Raw genomic sequence first — 17,236 nt, forward strand, 5'->3', positions numbered from 1 at the left:
CAAAATAATCCAGAAAATGTAAGGTTTCCTGCTGCAGCAGGGGGTTGGACTAGATGACCTCTGAGTAGCCTGCTAGCCCTAAATTACTGTGCTTTCTTTCTTTATCCCTCCCTCTCTCTGTGGGAAGCAACCAACCCCTCCCCCCACAAATAAAATATTACTCCCAGAAAGGCTCATTCTACATTCTTGCCAGATAGAGATAATGAGCCTATAGAACGTTTGGCTCCATTCACAAGCAGGGAATGATCCAAACCCTTTTAGAAACACAAAGCCCATATTGCACAAACCCCAAAACTTCAAAAACATAGAACCATATAAGAATCCTACCTTTTATCCAATTTGTTGTTCAGTTGACCCAGAAATAAACTGCTGAATGTCTCTTTGCAAACTTCCTTTTGAGCAGCTTTTCAATTTAAAGCAGGTTTCAATTTAAAATTTGTAGCATTAAGATTTATGGACTTCAACTCCCAGAATTCCACAGCCAGGCATGCTTCATTCCGATTTAAAGCGACAGCATTTGTTTTTCTCCTTTGCTGAATCCCGGCTAAAAAGTGAGCTTCCTTCTTTCTTTTTCTTTCTCTTTCTTTTTCCCTTCCCTTCCTTCCCTTCCTCCCCCCCCCCCCCTCTCTCTTAGTTTTTAAAACCTCTTTTCCCTTGCCTGAACTGGCAGGGAAAAAGGGCTTTAAAAAAAAGCTGCTGACAAAGGTTAGGAGGTGTGGCCAAGCCACCACTACTATCGGTCTGGTCCAGTATGCCAGATTTTCACTACCTCTTCTGGCATACCGAACCGGGAGGAACCCACCTCTGGGCCAGCCCTTGAGTCTGGAGAAGACTCTGATAAGAGCTCTGTGTTGGAGGCAGACGGGGCCAGAGCCATATGCCAGATCAGCTGCCTTCAGTGTCAGACATCAGTGAGGCAGACAAACACCTGGAGCCTGTTCCCAGTGTGTGCATGCACAGAGTTGCCAGACGAAGGGAACAGCTAAAGAACAGTGGTCAATTTGGGAGTAAGGCCACAGGTGGATGATGAATGGCCCCTCCCAAAGGAAATAAAAGGGGAGTGGAGTTTGCAAGAGGCAATTAGTTTGCTTAATTGGTTCATGACCCTCCAAGACTCCTTGCCAAGTTTTGTGATATCGGCCTGGCAGCCCTCTACGCCAGAGAAGGTCGTGACTGTAAATCCTCCCTTGAAAGATTTTGCTGGATGTGAATGAGCAGAATTCACAGTAAATTATTAAAGGGTTTTTTGTCAGGACCAGGAGTTTGCTTCATGCTCTTGGGAAGCCTAGGTCAGAACAGCCACCATATGCTGCCTTTTTCTAATTTTACTATTTTGGGCTTAAGTGTAGGAGAAAATATTGGGGAAAAAATATTGCAATGGAATCAGGAACATTTGGAAATAACCAGTTTAACCTTGGCATAATTCATGTCCACTAAAGAAACTATTGTTCCTGCTATTAGCATTGCATTCTGCCAAAATATAAGCAACTGCCAGCAATTTAATGCTTTCCCATTATAATTTATTCAAGAATCCTTTTTTGAAATTGCAACCTTGCATTAAATCCTACCTCTTTAAATCTCAAACTTTTAGTTCAAGTCACATTAGCACAATGTAAACAGGCAAACCTTCAGTCTATGACTCTTCTATTGTGAGCAGCACCTCCCATGCAATGTAGTCAGTCATATCACTTTTCTCAATGAAGTATATACTTTTGTTGTATTCTGTCAAGAGATGGGTAACCTCCAAGTTACTTCCATAGGAAGAACGTAGTTTAAACTTGCATATAGAAGAGATCCTAACGAGGAAGACCACTTTGATAATAACATTATGAAGAAATCCTACCCAGAATCTGGATAGCAGATTTTTATTAGATAGGAATGTTGTCCCTGGCACTAGAAAAGTGACTTTGGTGTCCTGGTTCATAGTAGAAAGAATTCCAAAGATGTGCATTTACTCGATGGATTCAAGACATTAATTCAAACAGCTAAATATTTATACCATGAGAAAATTTAAATCCAAATGCTATGCAATTCTAGCCTAGTTGAATTTGTTGAATTTTTTTCCTCCAGGTATTCCTTGTGTTCGTCCTCCTCTAATAGCCAATGGAAGATATGATGCCAGTTCTTCAGATGCATATGATGTTAGCTCGGTAGTAATCTATCGGTGTGATGCTGATTATACCCTTATTGGACATTCTACTATTATTTGTATAGTTGCAAAAAATGGTGTAGATGGAGAGTGGGATCAGCCTTCACCTGAATGCAAAAGTAATGGAATTTATGTTATTTTCCTTACCTTCAATATATCAAATTGCTTTTTTGCTAGTTCCATTAGTTCCATACATTTATGCTGTTGCTAAAATCTGGTAATCTTGTCTTCTAAGCATTGGGGAGCTGTGAAATATCAAGTGGAAATTATCTGAGTGAAACTAGTTTGTAAAAGTTAGTATTGAAAGAAATGTAAACATAGTTTGAATAATTTATTAATTGTGTTCAAATTTGGTAATAATCCCATTGAACTGGATTGGATTTATTGTGCTCCACTGTGTTAGGAGCATAATAAAAATCATTTCTCTTTCATTTCTTTCTGATTTATTTATTTTATTATTACATTTATATGTTGCCCATCTTGCTATCCAAAGTGACTGTCTTACAATATAATAAAAATATAAATATCCATACAAGTATAAGAACAATTAAAATTACATAAATTAAAGAATGGACTAAAAACCAAGGACTCAAGCAGAAGGGGAGTGGTATATTCTTCAACCTAAAGCATCTCTATCAAGCCCCACACCATCCATGGAGTAATTAAGCTAAAACATTGGATAGCATCTTATAATCTAATAAAATTATTCCCATCTCCAAGAGAACCGTGTTTCTTAATCATAAAAATGAAGGGTAAACTCTCATCCCAATCTAAGGCACTATACCTCACTGACTGTCAATGTTGCATATTTATAATAACAGTTATATATTTGTGTCAGTTAATTATTAAATCTGCAGGTAATCATTTGTCTATCCATTTAATCTTGTTTCATGCAAATCCTGCAAACAAGGTGCAGCCATATTAGATAGTTATTCTCTTTGGCCAAAGGTAAGCATATAATGGTTTCCAGGCTTAAGATTACTAGTGCCAGCAGCAAACCATAATTACATCACATGGTGATGCCACTATATGCATGGATGCCACCAATATGTACCTATTTCCCACTCTGTGACAGAAATATATAACTTACAGCATTTGTGTAATAATAACATCATGGCATACTTTTTCATTTGACCCTCATGAAGCAAGTTGGTTATTTGGTGCAAACTAAACATTGATTTCTTTTCCAGAGGTCAATTGCCCTAGACCAAAAATCACAAATGGAAGAGTGGATGCTGTGTTTCAAGCTACATATATGTATCAGAATAAAATACAGATTGCATGCGATCTTGGCTACTCTTTGGTAGGGTCTTCTACAATTGAATGTGACGCTGATAGTCAGTGGAAACCACCTGGTCCATGGTGTGATAAGAGTAAGTAATTTTTCTTAAATCTTTGTTGAACATTGTTTAAAATCTTTAAAGTTGAACATTCTGGGTCTGAAGAAAACTACATAAACATTTCCCGCTCTCTCTTTGTGTAGTCCATACCACATCCAAACCAACCAAACCCCCCACACCTGCTGTTCCGTCTACTCCCCCAATTTCCCCTAGGCCTGGCATTGTTACTCCAAAAGAAGATGGCACTGAAGGTGAGTCATTACATGATTGGATTGCTACCATGTTTCCCTGAAAATAAGACAGAGCCTTATCCCCCCCCCCCCCCGAAATAAGCGCTTGGCCTTATTTTCGGGGCGGTCTTATTATTTTTGAGATGCAGGAAGTGGTGAGCGTGGTCACCTCATGGCTGCTGATGTCTTGCAATATTTTCTGTGAGGGCTTATTTTCAGGGGAGGGCTTATTTGAGCGCGTGCACACAAAAGCCCGATTGGGCTTATTATCCAGGGAGGTCTTATTTTCAGGGAAACAGGGTAGTCAGGGTTCAGATGATTTGGTCTTGGACGAAAGACCCCATAGCCACATCTGTGTTACCTTAACTGCTTTCCATGCTTTTCTTGTGCAGCTAATCTACAGAATGGTTTATAATCATGGGATTGTGCGTACTTGAGGAATATATTTCATTTCATTTAACAGACTATCATGGTATTTCCTTGCGTTTTGAAAGAAGAATGACATGAGCTAAAGTGTAAGAAACTGAGATATAAATTTCCCTTTTGCCCATGGAACAAATATGCCCCCCCCCCCGTGGAGCACTGAGTGTAAACAAATCCTACAGTGTTACTGACTCCACTTTATTATCACCATGGTTGTAACTTAATTTCACAATTTTTAAAAGAGATGTTAGTGATTTAGATCTTTTTTTTAAATAGTTTTTATTAAACATCATTACCTTTAAAAACAGAAAGAAAAATACAAGAAAAGACAAAACATACATAATAATATAAAGTAAATATACAGCCTTTTGTATCGGCATTCATTAGTTATACATTTTTTTTAAGCGTAAAACATACAGATACAAATACAATTTTAAACATACAACCCCCCTCCCCTCCTCCCCCGCGGTGACAGTCATTCACAGCCCAACTTTTTTCTTTCCTTCCTCATTGTTAGGTCTCTAAGCCACATCTTGTCATTACAAAGTTCAGGGATCTATTACAATACCCATGTTCACTTTTAACTTTCCCCATTTTAAGTCCCTGCTTTTCTCCTTGTCGCCCACATATACCATAAGTTCCAGCTAAGATAATGTTCCGTTTCTCCTTTGCCCCTCAGCCAACCCGTCATTCTATCCATTTCTGCACATTCATAGATCTTTTTAATTATAGCATCTTCTGAAGGTATGGTAGTGGATTTCCAAAATTGTGCATAAGTTATTCTTGCGGCCACAATTATATGTAGGCTCAAATGCCATATTTAACTGCTTATGTTTTCTGGTTTAATGCTTAGTAGAAGGTTCTCGGGTCTCCATTCCATGTTTGCCCCGGTAACCTCTTTTAGCCATTTTTTAATCCTTTTCCAATATTTCGTGGCCTCAGTACAGGACCACCAAATATGGTAGAATGTGCCATCCTTTCTTCCACATTTCCAACACGATGGAGATAACCCAGGGAACATCTTGGCTAACCTCGTTGGGGGGAAGTGCCACCTATAAACCATCTTGTATATGTTTTCTTTGAATGCTGTAGATATTGTAAGTTTAATGGTCTTACTCCATAGATCCCACCATTTGCCCATTTCAATTTCATAGCCAAGGTTTCTCTCCCATGCTATTAGAAGGCTTTTGTCCATCTCTTCATTAGCATCTTGGCAGGTCAAAAATTGGTAAATCTTCGATAACATTTTCTTGTCTCCACCAAACAAGATCTTATCTAGCCTCTGAGGGTTTGGGTAGATCCCAAACCGTACCTTATCGCTTTTAAACCTGTTTCTAACCTGTAAATATTCCCACCATTCTAAATTCTTGCCCTGCTGCTCTAATTCCATCTTTGTTTTCATGTTGCCATCTTCTGTCATGATATCTTTATATGTTATGTTTCTTGTCCAATTAAATACACTGGGATGCGTTAAGGCCTCTAATGGTGCCAACCAGCACGGAACCCTAAGATAGTATTTTTTCCTCATCTTTTCCCAGACCCCCATCAAAATCTTCCGAATATAATGTCCCACGAAGTACCTATGGGGGGTGTCTCTTTCTTGCCAGAGGGAGGCATGCCATCCCTGAGGGAGGTCATGTCCCTCTATAGCCAATAGGCGCCTTCTACTCAGCATCACCCAATCTTTCACCCATGTCATGATTGCTGCATTATAGTATGCTTCCCAGTTGGGTATTCCGAAGCCTCCCAGTTCTCTACGTTTTTGCAATATTTGGGCTTTAATTTGTGCTTTCTTGCCTTGCCATATAAATCGATTCACTATTGTCTCCAAAGATTTTTTAAAAAATTTGTCCAATTTAGTTGGTGCCGTTTGAAACAGAAACAAAAATTTTGGTAATACATATGTCTTGACTGTCGCAATCCTGCCCATCAGAGACAGTTGTTTACCACTCCAATTAGTCATATCTTTAGATACCTGCTGTAGCAATTTCATATAGTTATCTACCTTGATAGAGGAACATCTCTCCGTGAGCCAAATTCCCAAGTATTGTACTTTGTGGGCCATGTTAATCCCTAACAGGCTTTGTACTTCCCTTTTCTGTTTCAGAGTCATATTCTTAATTAACAGTTTTGTCTTCTCTTTGTTTATACGTAGCCCCGCTATCCTACTGTACTCCTCTATTTTACATAAAAGTTGTATCCCAGAAGCCATAGGATCCTCCAGGATAAAAACAAGGTCATCGGCGAAAGCCTGGACCTTAAATTCCTGAGCTTTAGCTCGTAACCCTTTAATTTGTGTGTCACTTCTCACTATTCTAAGAAGGGGTTCTAATGTGAGGATAAACAGTAGGGGGGATAACGGGCATCCTTGTCTTGTGCCTTTACCAATTTCAATATCACCCGCCTCTTCTCCGTTTACCAATAATGTCGCAGTTTGTCGTACATAAATTGCCCGAATTGCATTTAAGAAGTTTTCTCCAAACTTCATATTTTCTAGTAGTGACAACATAAAGTTCCAATTTACCCGATCAAAAGCCTTTTGTGCGTCAAGAAACATGAAGGCCACTAGTTTATCCGGCCGAGCTTCATAATATTCTAAGGCATCCAAAATAGTTCTAACATTATCTTTCAAATGCCTTGACGGCAGGAAGCCGTTCTGATCCGGGTGTATAAATTTGTTAAGGAAGAATTTAAGTCTATCTGCCAGTATAGCTACAAAGATTTTATAATCCACATTCAAAAGTGAAATGGGCCTATAGTTTTTAATTTGGGTGCGGTCAGCTCCAGCTTTAGGCAAAAGGGTTATATAAGCCTCAGCCCATGATTTCGGTGTGATAGAATCCGTCAAGACAGCATTAAATATTACTATCATCTCTTGTCCTAAAATTTCCAAAAAAGATTTATAGATTTCAACTGGCAAACCATCCATACCAGGAGTTTTGTTGTTTTCCATTTTTTTGACTGCCTTTTCTAATTCATCTATTGTTATCTTTTGGTTCAGTACCCCTTTTGCTTCATTTGAGATCTTGGGTAGATTTGCATTGTCTAAAAATTCCTTAATTTGGTCCTCAGAAACTTCTTCCCTACTATATAGTTGCTGAAAAAAACCTTGGATAATTTCCTGTTTCTCCCCCTTGGTTTCTACTAATTCCCCTTTACTATTCTGCAGTTGAGCTATACGTCTGCTCTCTCTTTCTTTTCGAAGTCTATAAGAGAGCCAACGACCCGGTTTGTTAGCATGCTCAAAAAAGTTTTGCTTAATCCCCCTAAGTTTCCGAGTGACATCCTCCTGGTCTAGAAGACAGATCCCGTGCTTAATTCTAGCCATTTCTTCTTTTTTCTTATCATCTAGTGGGTTCTGTTGCAAGGCTTTTTCTACCACCTCCAGTTTAGCTACCCATTTTGCCCTCTCTTCTAATTTTTTCCTGTGTGTGCCTATTGTATGTTTAATAGCTAAGCCTCTCATATAAGCCTTGGCCGTATCCCAAAGTATTTGTGGGGTTACTCCTTTCCTATTTTCTTCAAAAAAAAAAAACTCATTTCCCTTTTAAACATTTGCTGAAATTCTTGTTCTTTCACTATCTCTGTATTCATCATCCACCTTCTCTTCCTCCCCTGCCTTACTCCTTTCCACACCAATAAGAGTGGATTATGATCGGCCCAGATATTAACCTCAATTGCTGCTTCCTTAATCAAGTCCCCAATTTCTGGTGTCAACCAGGCCATGTCGATCCTAGAACAGGATTGATGTCTATATGAAAAGAAAGTAAATTGTTGTTTCTGTGGGTGGAGTTCACGCCATACATCCTTTAATTCATATTCCTCCCTCATGTCTTCAAAGGTTTTGGGGAGAACTCTCATCCTTTCTCTTAATTTCCCCCCCTTTTGGATGTTTCCTGGGTTATAATCCATTGTCCTATCTGCCACCGTGTTATAATCACCCACCACACATATATGGTCATAGCCTAACTCTGCAATTTTTAAATGCAACTTTCTAAAGAAAGTACTTTGGCTGTCATTCGGTGCGTATATGGCCACCAGCAAAATTTTATATCGACCAAATTTCAATTCGACCATTAAAAGTCTACCCTCCCCATCCGTATAAACCAATTTAGAATCGATATGGTCTTTAACATACAACACAATGCCCCTTTTCTTTTCATCTGCTAAACTTGTATACATTATACCCAGCCGGGGGTAATACAACACATTTTGCTGGTGGTTCACTATATGTACTTCTTGCAAGCATGTCAAATCACAATTCTTTTTCCGTAGAGCATTCAGTATTTTATTTCTCTTTCTTAGTGAATTCAAACCATTTATATTTAAGGAAATTAGGCGGAGTTCATCCGCCATGTTTATTTGTTTAAGGCTTTAGCTTTTGTTGTCTGCCTCGTTTGCGGTCTCTCATCTCTGCTTTGTTTCTCATTTCCCACTTTCTCATCTCCCGGGACACTATTCTTTCGCTCTTCTCCTCGGCTCTTGTTGTCCAATTCTCCATCGTTATTCTGAGTTCCCCTTTTCAACTGGCTTTCCATAAAGTCTTGTGCATCTTGCAATGATTCAATCTGAAACCTCTGGCCTTGCCAGAGAAAAGATAACCCTTCTGGGAAAAGCCACCTATACATCACCTGAAGTTTCCTCAATTGTGTTGTTAGGTCCTGATATTTCTGCCTCCTTTCCCTCACTCTTCTTGGTATCTGTTTTAGTACTATGACCATTTCCCCCGCATACATGGTATTCTGGTCACGTGCCTTCTGGTAAATTTCTTCTCTCAGGGATCGTTTAGTAAACCTCACGTGCACTTCATGTGGCAGTTTCTGTCTCCTAGTATAAGAAGTATAGACTCTATATACGTCATCGATGTCACTCTGTATCAACAACTTATCTTTCTGGGCGATCCCTGCTATCATCTCCACCATAATTTCCTTCAGTTTCTCCCCTCTTTCCTCTGGAATATTTTGAAATCTGAGAAAGAAGGCTGACTTTTTCTAATTCCAACATAGCAATCTCATCTTCCAACCTTCTATTAATATGTAGCTGCCTCATCTCCCACCTCGCCATATTCTCTTCACTTTCCTTCATTTTTACTCCTAACAATTGAATGTGACGCTGATAGTCAGTGGAAACCACCTGGTCCATGGTGTGATAAGAGTAAGTAATTTTTCTTAAATCTTTGTTGAACATTGTTTAAAATCTTTAAAGTTGAACATTCTGGGTCTGAAGAAAACTACATAAACATTTCCCGCTCTCTCTTTGTGTAGTCCTTACCACATCCAAACCAACCAAACCCCCCACACCTGCTGTTCCGTCTACTCCCCCAATTTCCCCTAGGCCTGGCATTGTTACTCCAAAAGAAGATGGCACTGAAGGTGAGTCATTACATGATTGGATTGCTACCATGTTTCCCTGAAAATAAGACAGGGCCTTATCCCCCCCTGAAATAAGCGCTTGGCCTTATTTTCGGGGCGGTCTTATTATTTTTGAGATGCAGGAAGTGGTGAGCGTGGTCACCTCATGGCTGCTGATGTCTTGCAATATTTTCTGTGAGGGCTTATTTTCAGGGGAGGGCTTAGTTGAGCGCGTGCACACAAAAGCCCGATTGGGCTTATTATCCAGGGAGGTCTTATTTTCAGGGAAACAGGGTAGTCAGGGTTCAGATGATTTGGTCTTGGACGAAAGATCCCATAGCCACATCTGTGTTACCTTAACTGCTTTCCATGCTTTTCTTGTGCAGCTAATCTACAGAATGGTTTATAATCATGGTATTGTGCGTACTTGAGGAATATGTTTCATTTCATTTAACAGACTATCATGGTATTTCCTTGCCTTTTGAAAGAAGAATGACATGAGCTAAAGTGTAAGAAACTGAGATATAAATTTCCCTTTTGCCCATGGAACAAATATGGCCCGCCGTGGAGCACTGAGTGTAAACAAATCCTACAGTGTTACTGACTCCACTTTATTATCACCATGGTTGTAACTTAATTTCACAATTTTTAAAATAGATGTTAGTGATTTAGATCTTTAAGGCCCTCTTTAAAAACAGCAGAGTCAACAGGATATGGTTCTAAAGGGCAGGCATTAAAATAGAGAAAATATGCATTCTGGATCTCTTAAGACGTTTATTGATGGGCCAGAGCAGAAACTCATGGAGAAAGAGGGTTCTGCCAATCTTCAAGCCCTGAATAATGTAGAGCAGGGGTGTCAAACTGGGGGCTCATGGCCTGGATTTGTCACGTGCAGGTCATGCCCATCACAGCTCCATGAAGGGAAAAAAACATTACAAAACATCATATGATAGCAACATGATGTGACACGTTTGACACCCATAATATAGAGAATCTTCTGGAGTTCAGATTCTTTGGCAAGAATTTTCCTCATATAGTCTGGAGGACTAGATGCAACCCTCACTGGTCTTTCAAAACCAGAATAATACTGTGTCTATTTTCTCAGCTTATTGTTGATCTGGAATTTCTTGTATTTTTGATATTTCATTGGTTTTATTGTATTTTTAAAAAATTAATTGCTACTATGCATGAACAAATTTAGATCAACTGCTCTTCTCTGAGCCTTTTAGTCTTGACCTAATGACCTTGAAGGAGCTGTTTTGCAAGTTCCATTGTTGCAGAAGGAAATCTTCCCCTTAGAAAGAAGGGAGTTTATTTTCTGTTTGCTAAGGAATCATATTGCAAATTCTTGAAAAGGGATTATTGAACAAACTTTTTGTAATCATTCATCCACTTGTGAACCACTCTTGGGCAGCAAGAGTAAAATCTTACAGCTGCAAATTCCAATTCCATCATCTTCAATTATTTCCAAAGCTTCTGCCATGCTTCAGACGCTTCCTGGGAATCTTCATGCAGTGGTGGGATTCAAAGAATTTAACAACAAGTTCTCTGCCCTAATTATTTCTTCCAACAACCAGTTCACCAAACTGCTCAGAAAGTTAACAACCGGTTCTCACGAAGTGGTGCGACCTGGCTGAATCCCACCACTGCCTTCATGCATCTCTTTTCAAGTGTGCATGAAATACTGGTAATCTGATGGAGCCCTCATGTTAAATGTTACCATTTTGCAAAGTTTTGATTTCACTATTAGAAGGTGATAATTGTTTATCCAGTGTTACAGTTTGTGTTGATTTCTATTTTTGTTATTGCTGTGGTTTTGTTGCTTGATACTCATTTTGAGAACCAGACACTGAGTTTATTGCATACTTTATGGCTATAGGCAAATTTGTCAAATGGCATTTGTTTGTCAGCCTGGAAGGTCAACTGTCTTTATATAGAGAGAGAACTCAGCTTACCAGTAAGTACAAAATACCACATCTTCAGACCTTATGCTTACCAAGGAGCATGGGTGGCCCTGGAATGTTGCAATATACTGGACAATGGGGGGAAAAGCAATTGGAAGAATATCTGAAGAATAGTGAAAAAGATGAACTGAAGCGAGTATACTAGGAAGGCTGGAGTACTGGAGAGACCAAATTGTCTCAGAAGAAAGACCAAATGAAGAATAAAAAAGAGACAAGGCAAAAGTGGCTAGTACATTTAAAAAAATACGCAAAGAAGATAATAAACAAGTCCTGGCAAAAGCCACACCTGGGAGAGCCAGGATTACAGTTGTTCAGTGAGACGGTCACATGGGGTACCTTCCATAATGACTGTTACTACTTTCCACCCAAACTCTAAGCTTAATTGTGGTGATAAATCAAGGAATATTTGTAGGAGGACAAAAGTGCCAAACCCAGTCAAAACATCTGTCTGACTGCCATAAAGATCTTACTGCAAAGCAACATTTTGCCATTAGATATTTCTACAGTCCCTTTCTACAGTCAGTTAACATTAAATAATTGGTCCATTTTCTCAGTGACTCAAAAGCACTATCCTTCTGTTTGTTTTGACTTTGTTTATTTCTGGCTATAAAGCTATTTGGATCTTTCTTTCTAGTTTTCATTAACCAGCATAATCATTATATAAATATATATATATCAACAGCTGACAAGTGATAGTAACTCTTGGGATCTGCAGTCTCTCTATGGAAGCTGTGGCAATATTTGTAGCTTTGCTTTATGTGATTTGTCTACCAAAACTCTGCAAGTAGCTACAAGAATTCAGCTTTCTACTTTCATACAACCCAATTGACAGAATCATCGTTTTCTCTTTCTCTAGTTATTGCCTCTTCTAGTCACTCTTTTCTTACAAGTAGAATTATATTGATCACCACTGTTCATTCACATGAGAAGAAACTCTAACTATAGGTGTTCAGGGTTTAGGAGCTATTGGAAATACTCTTATATCTGTAAAGCTTTCCATGCCAAATTGGACTTGATTTGCTCCCAGACTTTCCTTGTATAGGAAAGTTGTTCCACATACAACCAGTAGTGGAATTCAGCCGGTTCACACCAGTTCAGCTGAACTAGTAGCTAACATATTGTGCCGTTTGTCGAACCAGCTGAAAATAAAGTGAAAGAGAAGGGGTTTATTTTTCTTCTCCTCTCTCCCTTCAGTTAATAGCTCTGAGCAGACAGCCAAGAACCACTTAACAGGTGGTTCTCCACCCTCCTCTCTCTCACACACACAGAGGTTAGATTGGATCACCCTTTGGCTCTCTCTCTTTCTCTTTCTGTGTCTCTTCTCTCTCTCGTTTTCTCTCTCTCTTTCACACACACACACAGAGCAAAATAAGTTAGATTGGACCATCCTGTTGCTCTCTCTCTCTCTCTCTCTCTCTCTCTCTCTCTCCCTCTCCCTCCCTCCCTCCCTCCCTCCCTCCATCCCACTAGCGGCAGAGCTTCAGTGCCGACTGACCAGGATGATTTTCAGTTGTCTGCTTTCGTACTTATGACCCTTTTTCACACTTACGACCATTGCAGCATACCTATGGTCACATGCTCTCAATTTCACTTAACAACTGTGGTATGAAAGGTCGCAAATGGGGCAAAAATCTCTAAACAACTGTCCTACATACCAAAAGAAAATGTGGGCTCAATTGTGGTCAGAAGGCCTCGCCTGAAGGAGGAGGGGGATCAAGGAGAAAAAAAGGGGGAAAGCAGTTGAGTGAGAAGCACCCCGCTTGCCAAGCATTGAAGCATCCCCACTGGAGAGAGACAGAGAGAGAGACAGAGAGACAGAGAGATAAAGAGAGAGAGAGAGAGAGAGAGAGAGAGAGAGAGAGAGAGAGAGAGAGAGAGAGAGAGAGAGAATTCAATCCAACTTCTGTGTGTGTGAGAGGGGGGGGAGAGACAGAGCGATCTCCAATCCATCCTCAGAGACTTACAGTATCTAAGGGCTGATAGTGGCGGGGTTTTTTCTCTCTCTCTCTCTCTCTCACACTCACACACTCACGCATACACACACAAACAGGATAGATTGGATCACCCTTTTTAATTTAAAACAAGTACAACATCTTTCCTTACATGCTATAGAAAGTGTGTCAGTCGGTCACAAATAAACTTTCGTGCATCTCCTCCACAGTCAACAAACATAACTCATGTTAACTCGAGCATTTTAACTCAAATATTCATACATATCACCATCATCATATCTCCATTTTCATTTGACTGTAATTATTATTTAAAAATATTAATAAGAATAATAATCTTAAACAATACATGCCCACACCAGTGGGAAAAGAAAAAATCAAAAAAAGAAAAAAAAAGAAAAAAAGAAAAAAAGACAAGGCAGGGAAGAAAAAACAAAACAAAAAACAAAAACAAAAACAAAACAAAAAAAAAGAGCACGGGTATATATTATATATATAAAAAAGTATATCAGCTGGTTACAACATGTTTTGGTGCATCTCTTCCATTAATTCATATTAATTCAAATATCTTAACTCAAATGTTTACCATATTAACATCATCATACTTCCACTTTTAGTTGACTACAGTTATTTAAGCATCCTTCATCCTTAACTATGCCAAAGAATTAATCCATAACACCTGCTGACATTTCATTTACTTGTTTGTAAAATCCTCTATTAACATCAAATCCTCATATCCTATTTTAGCTGAACATCCATAATATTTAATACCAAAAATTCCATCTTCCATGCAGTATAGTTTATTATCATTCTCCCTTCTTTATGTAGTTATATCATATATCATAACATTTTCCCCATATTAATTAACATTTAACTGTATATATTTTGTTTTATTTTTTAATAGTGATAATTATTGTGATTAATAACCTTTGTATATAATCCAAAAATATTTCCAACCTTCCTTTCTCATATCCAATTATTATTTATCATATCAATTCCACATTATATACATTATTATCAATATCAGTTATTATTCAGCTATATCTATTACAAATAAGAGTAATTAGATTTAGCTAATTTTCAATTGTATTCTTCAATCTATCAGCCTATGTCTCTCCAATAGCAAAACTTCCTTAGTCCTATTGCCATTCTTAAAACAAGTTCCCCATATGTTTTTATAAGCAAGTCCAAACAGAAATATCTTCGCACCTTTTTGCTTAGGGTGCCTCTGGTGTAGTAACATTGTCCTTGGCTTGTTCCACTCAATTTGCCTTTGATTTTCAAGGGTGGTATTGAAAATTCTGCAAATAATGTTTCATAAAGTATAGATTCTTTAATGCTTCTCATTCCTCCTGCAATCTGTCTTTTGAGATAAGTTTTCTGTATCGCTGCCCCTCTTTCAAGCGTTGGATCTCTTTCTCTTTCTACCTCTGAAGTAGACCAGACGCCCAACGTGTCAGCAAGTTGAGAGACTTCCTTTCTGACATTCTTCATTTGAATTTCAGGAGCACTCAAACATTCAACATTCTCACTCTTTCCTTCATATTTTAATATTAAAAACAACAGATAGTCCAGTTTTTTTTCAGATTTTTCATATGTATCAAACAACTTTTGAAAAGCGGAAAAAATCATTTGAAACGAATCACTTGAAGCAAGTACGGACACCATGATGTGACGCAGAAGATATTTGCAAGTAAGGACACGCTGGGAGCTATGCAATCTTATCTGATCTTAGACCAACACAGCCAAGCAGTAAAAGTGTCAAGTTGTAAGAAGCCAAATTATAGTAAATTGGTTTACAGCCCACTTAAGGAGAGCCTGAGGGAATGTTGAAGTAAAGTAAACTTTCCTTTATCCACGTAAACAGCATTCAAAGCATTTAAGAAATAGGGTAACCAGCAGCCATAAATCCATTAAAAAAAACCAATTCGCCACTAGATTCTTCTGTTCTTTGGTTTCAATTAGCTTAGATTTTAATGCGAACCATCTCTCTTTGAGTAATAAAATCAGCTTACCAGTTGAAATCACTTCTACCATTCTTAGGGGCTACCTGCAGTTTCGGTTAGCATACAGCTAATCCAGAAAGGGTTGGCAAAAGGGGTTGAATTCCAAGCCCCCCCGAGACCTGCGAACGTCTCTGAGGTCACTGGATCTCCCCAAACCTTCACTGTCTCTCCAGGACAGCTAGGATCGAAAACGACCCGTCCAATTCCTCCGGAATAGGGGAATTTCAGGAATGGCCTGAAACTCCATCTTCTCACTGCTAAGCCCCGCCTTCTTTCCCCCCCCCTCTCTCTCTTACACACATAGACACAAACACACAAACAGAGGTTTGATCAGATCACCCTTTTGCAGCAGACCTTCATTGCCAGGTAAGCAGGACGCTTTTCACTCGTCCGCTTTCGTACTTATGATCATTTTTCACACTTACAACCGTTGCAGCACTCCTGTGGCCACTTGGTCCCAATTTGTATCCATAAGCAATTCACTTTTGCAAACAAACTGCAAGAACACAAATAAAACATTAACCAAATATTATCCTGTAGGGGCTTATTATCCGATACTAATAGAAGAAAAAAAATAAAAGCAAATACTAATTATATATCCTTTTTAGCCAAGAGCAGCTCTTGGTGGTTTTTATTTATAAGCTGTTGTTCTGAGCTGTTTTTCTTTAAACGCTGCTTTCTCTTTTCAGGCGTCAAGTGTGATCTACCAAAAGTGGAACATGGGGAATTAGTTAATTCATCTAAGCCTTCATATACCTATAATGATGTTATCAGCTATGAATGTAATCCTGGCTATTCTGCTATGGGAAGCCTCCATATTAAATGTGGGGAGAACAGCTCGTGGGTTCCTGACATCCCCAAATGTGTCAAAGGTAACTATTTTACAGCCTTACAGGAGAGTTTGCTGACATTTGATCAAACAGCCCTTGAATTTAATGCATGTGTGGTACAGCCAGCTATATTGCTTCTGCTGTGAAGCACCCAATTTAGAGTACAGAGAACATAGAATAATAGAGTTGGAAGGGACCTTAGAGGTCTTCTAGTCCAACACCCTGCTCAAGCAGGAGAGCCTACATCATTTCAGACAAATAGTCTGAAAGCCTATTTCAAAGCCTCTAGTGATGGAGGACCCAGAACTTCTATATGCAAGCTATTCCATTGGTTGATTTTTCTCACCGTTAGCAAATTTCTCCTTAGTTCTATGTTGTGTCTCCCTTTCGTTAGTTTCCCTCCATTGTTTCTTGATGTGCCTTTTGATGCTTTGGAAAATAGATTGACTCCCTAATTTTGGTGGGAGCCCCTCAAATATTGGAACAGTGCTATTTTATTGTGCTATTGGTAAAATTGATGAAACGGAAAAAAGGGCATGGTTGATTTTGCTTTTTAAATCCTGACAGCACTTTTCTAGGTAAAAAGTGAAATATTATTAAAAAGATCACCAGTATTGTAAAGCTGGGGAAACTTTTGCACTGTCAGTTTGAAACAATCTCAAAATTTCCAATTGAAAAAGCACTTAAAAGAAGCATGGATGACTTTCCTACCTTCCTGTATTTTTACATTGGATCAGTTGTAATCTACCGCTGCCAGTGTGATTTCTCTCTGATTACAAATATTATTATGGAAGAGTAGTAATGTATCAAACTGATTTCCCATGTTTAGAAAGTCAATGATCACTTGCACGATTGCAGGAGATGGCCGAAATCCGTGACGGCCAACCTATGGCGCACTTGCCTGAAGTGGCACGTGAAGCCATGTTGCCCAGACCACATGGCCTTCCCTGTTTCTCTTCTGGGTTTCTGGCACATATGTGCATTCAAAGATCAG

At 38.9% G+C, this 17,236-nt stretch overlaps 1 protein-coding gene across 1 annotated transcript in view; it reads left to right on the top strand.

The window, feature by feature from the left end:
- The window catches only part of LOC106553971 (complement receptor type 2), a 119,619-nt gene that overhangs the window by 28,075 nt on the left and 74,308 nt on the right, over nucleotides 1-17,236 (top strand). Inside the window, exons 7-12 of the mRNA XM_087720851.1 lie at nucleotides 2,071-2,268; nucleotides 3,340-3,522; nucleotides 3,633-3,775; nucleotides 9,182-9,296; nucleotides 9,407-9,514; nucleotides 16,102-16,284. Of these exons, the coding sequence (XP_087576977.1) occupies nucleotides 2,071-2,268; nucleotides 3,340-3,522; nucleotides 3,633-3,775; nucleotides 9,182-9,296; nucleotides 9,407-9,514; nucleotides 16,102-16,284 (930 nt within the window). The remainder of the gene's footprint in view (nucleotides 1-2,070; nucleotides 2,269-3,339; nucleotides 3,523-3,632; nucleotides 3,776-9,181; nucleotides 9,297-9,406; nucleotides 9,515-16,101; nucleotides 16,285-17,236) is intronic.

This window comes from Thamnophis sirtalis, unplaced genomic scaffold, assembly GCF_051295495.1.
Source record: "Thamnophis sirtalis isolate CommonGarterSnake01/CBP01778 unplaced genomic scaffold, rThaSir2_p1.2 scaffold_7, whole genome shotgun sequence".
NCBI classification, from domain to species: domain Eukaryota; kingdom Metazoa; phylum Chordata; class Lepidosauria; order Squamata; family Natricidae; genus Thamnophis; species Thamnophis sirtalis.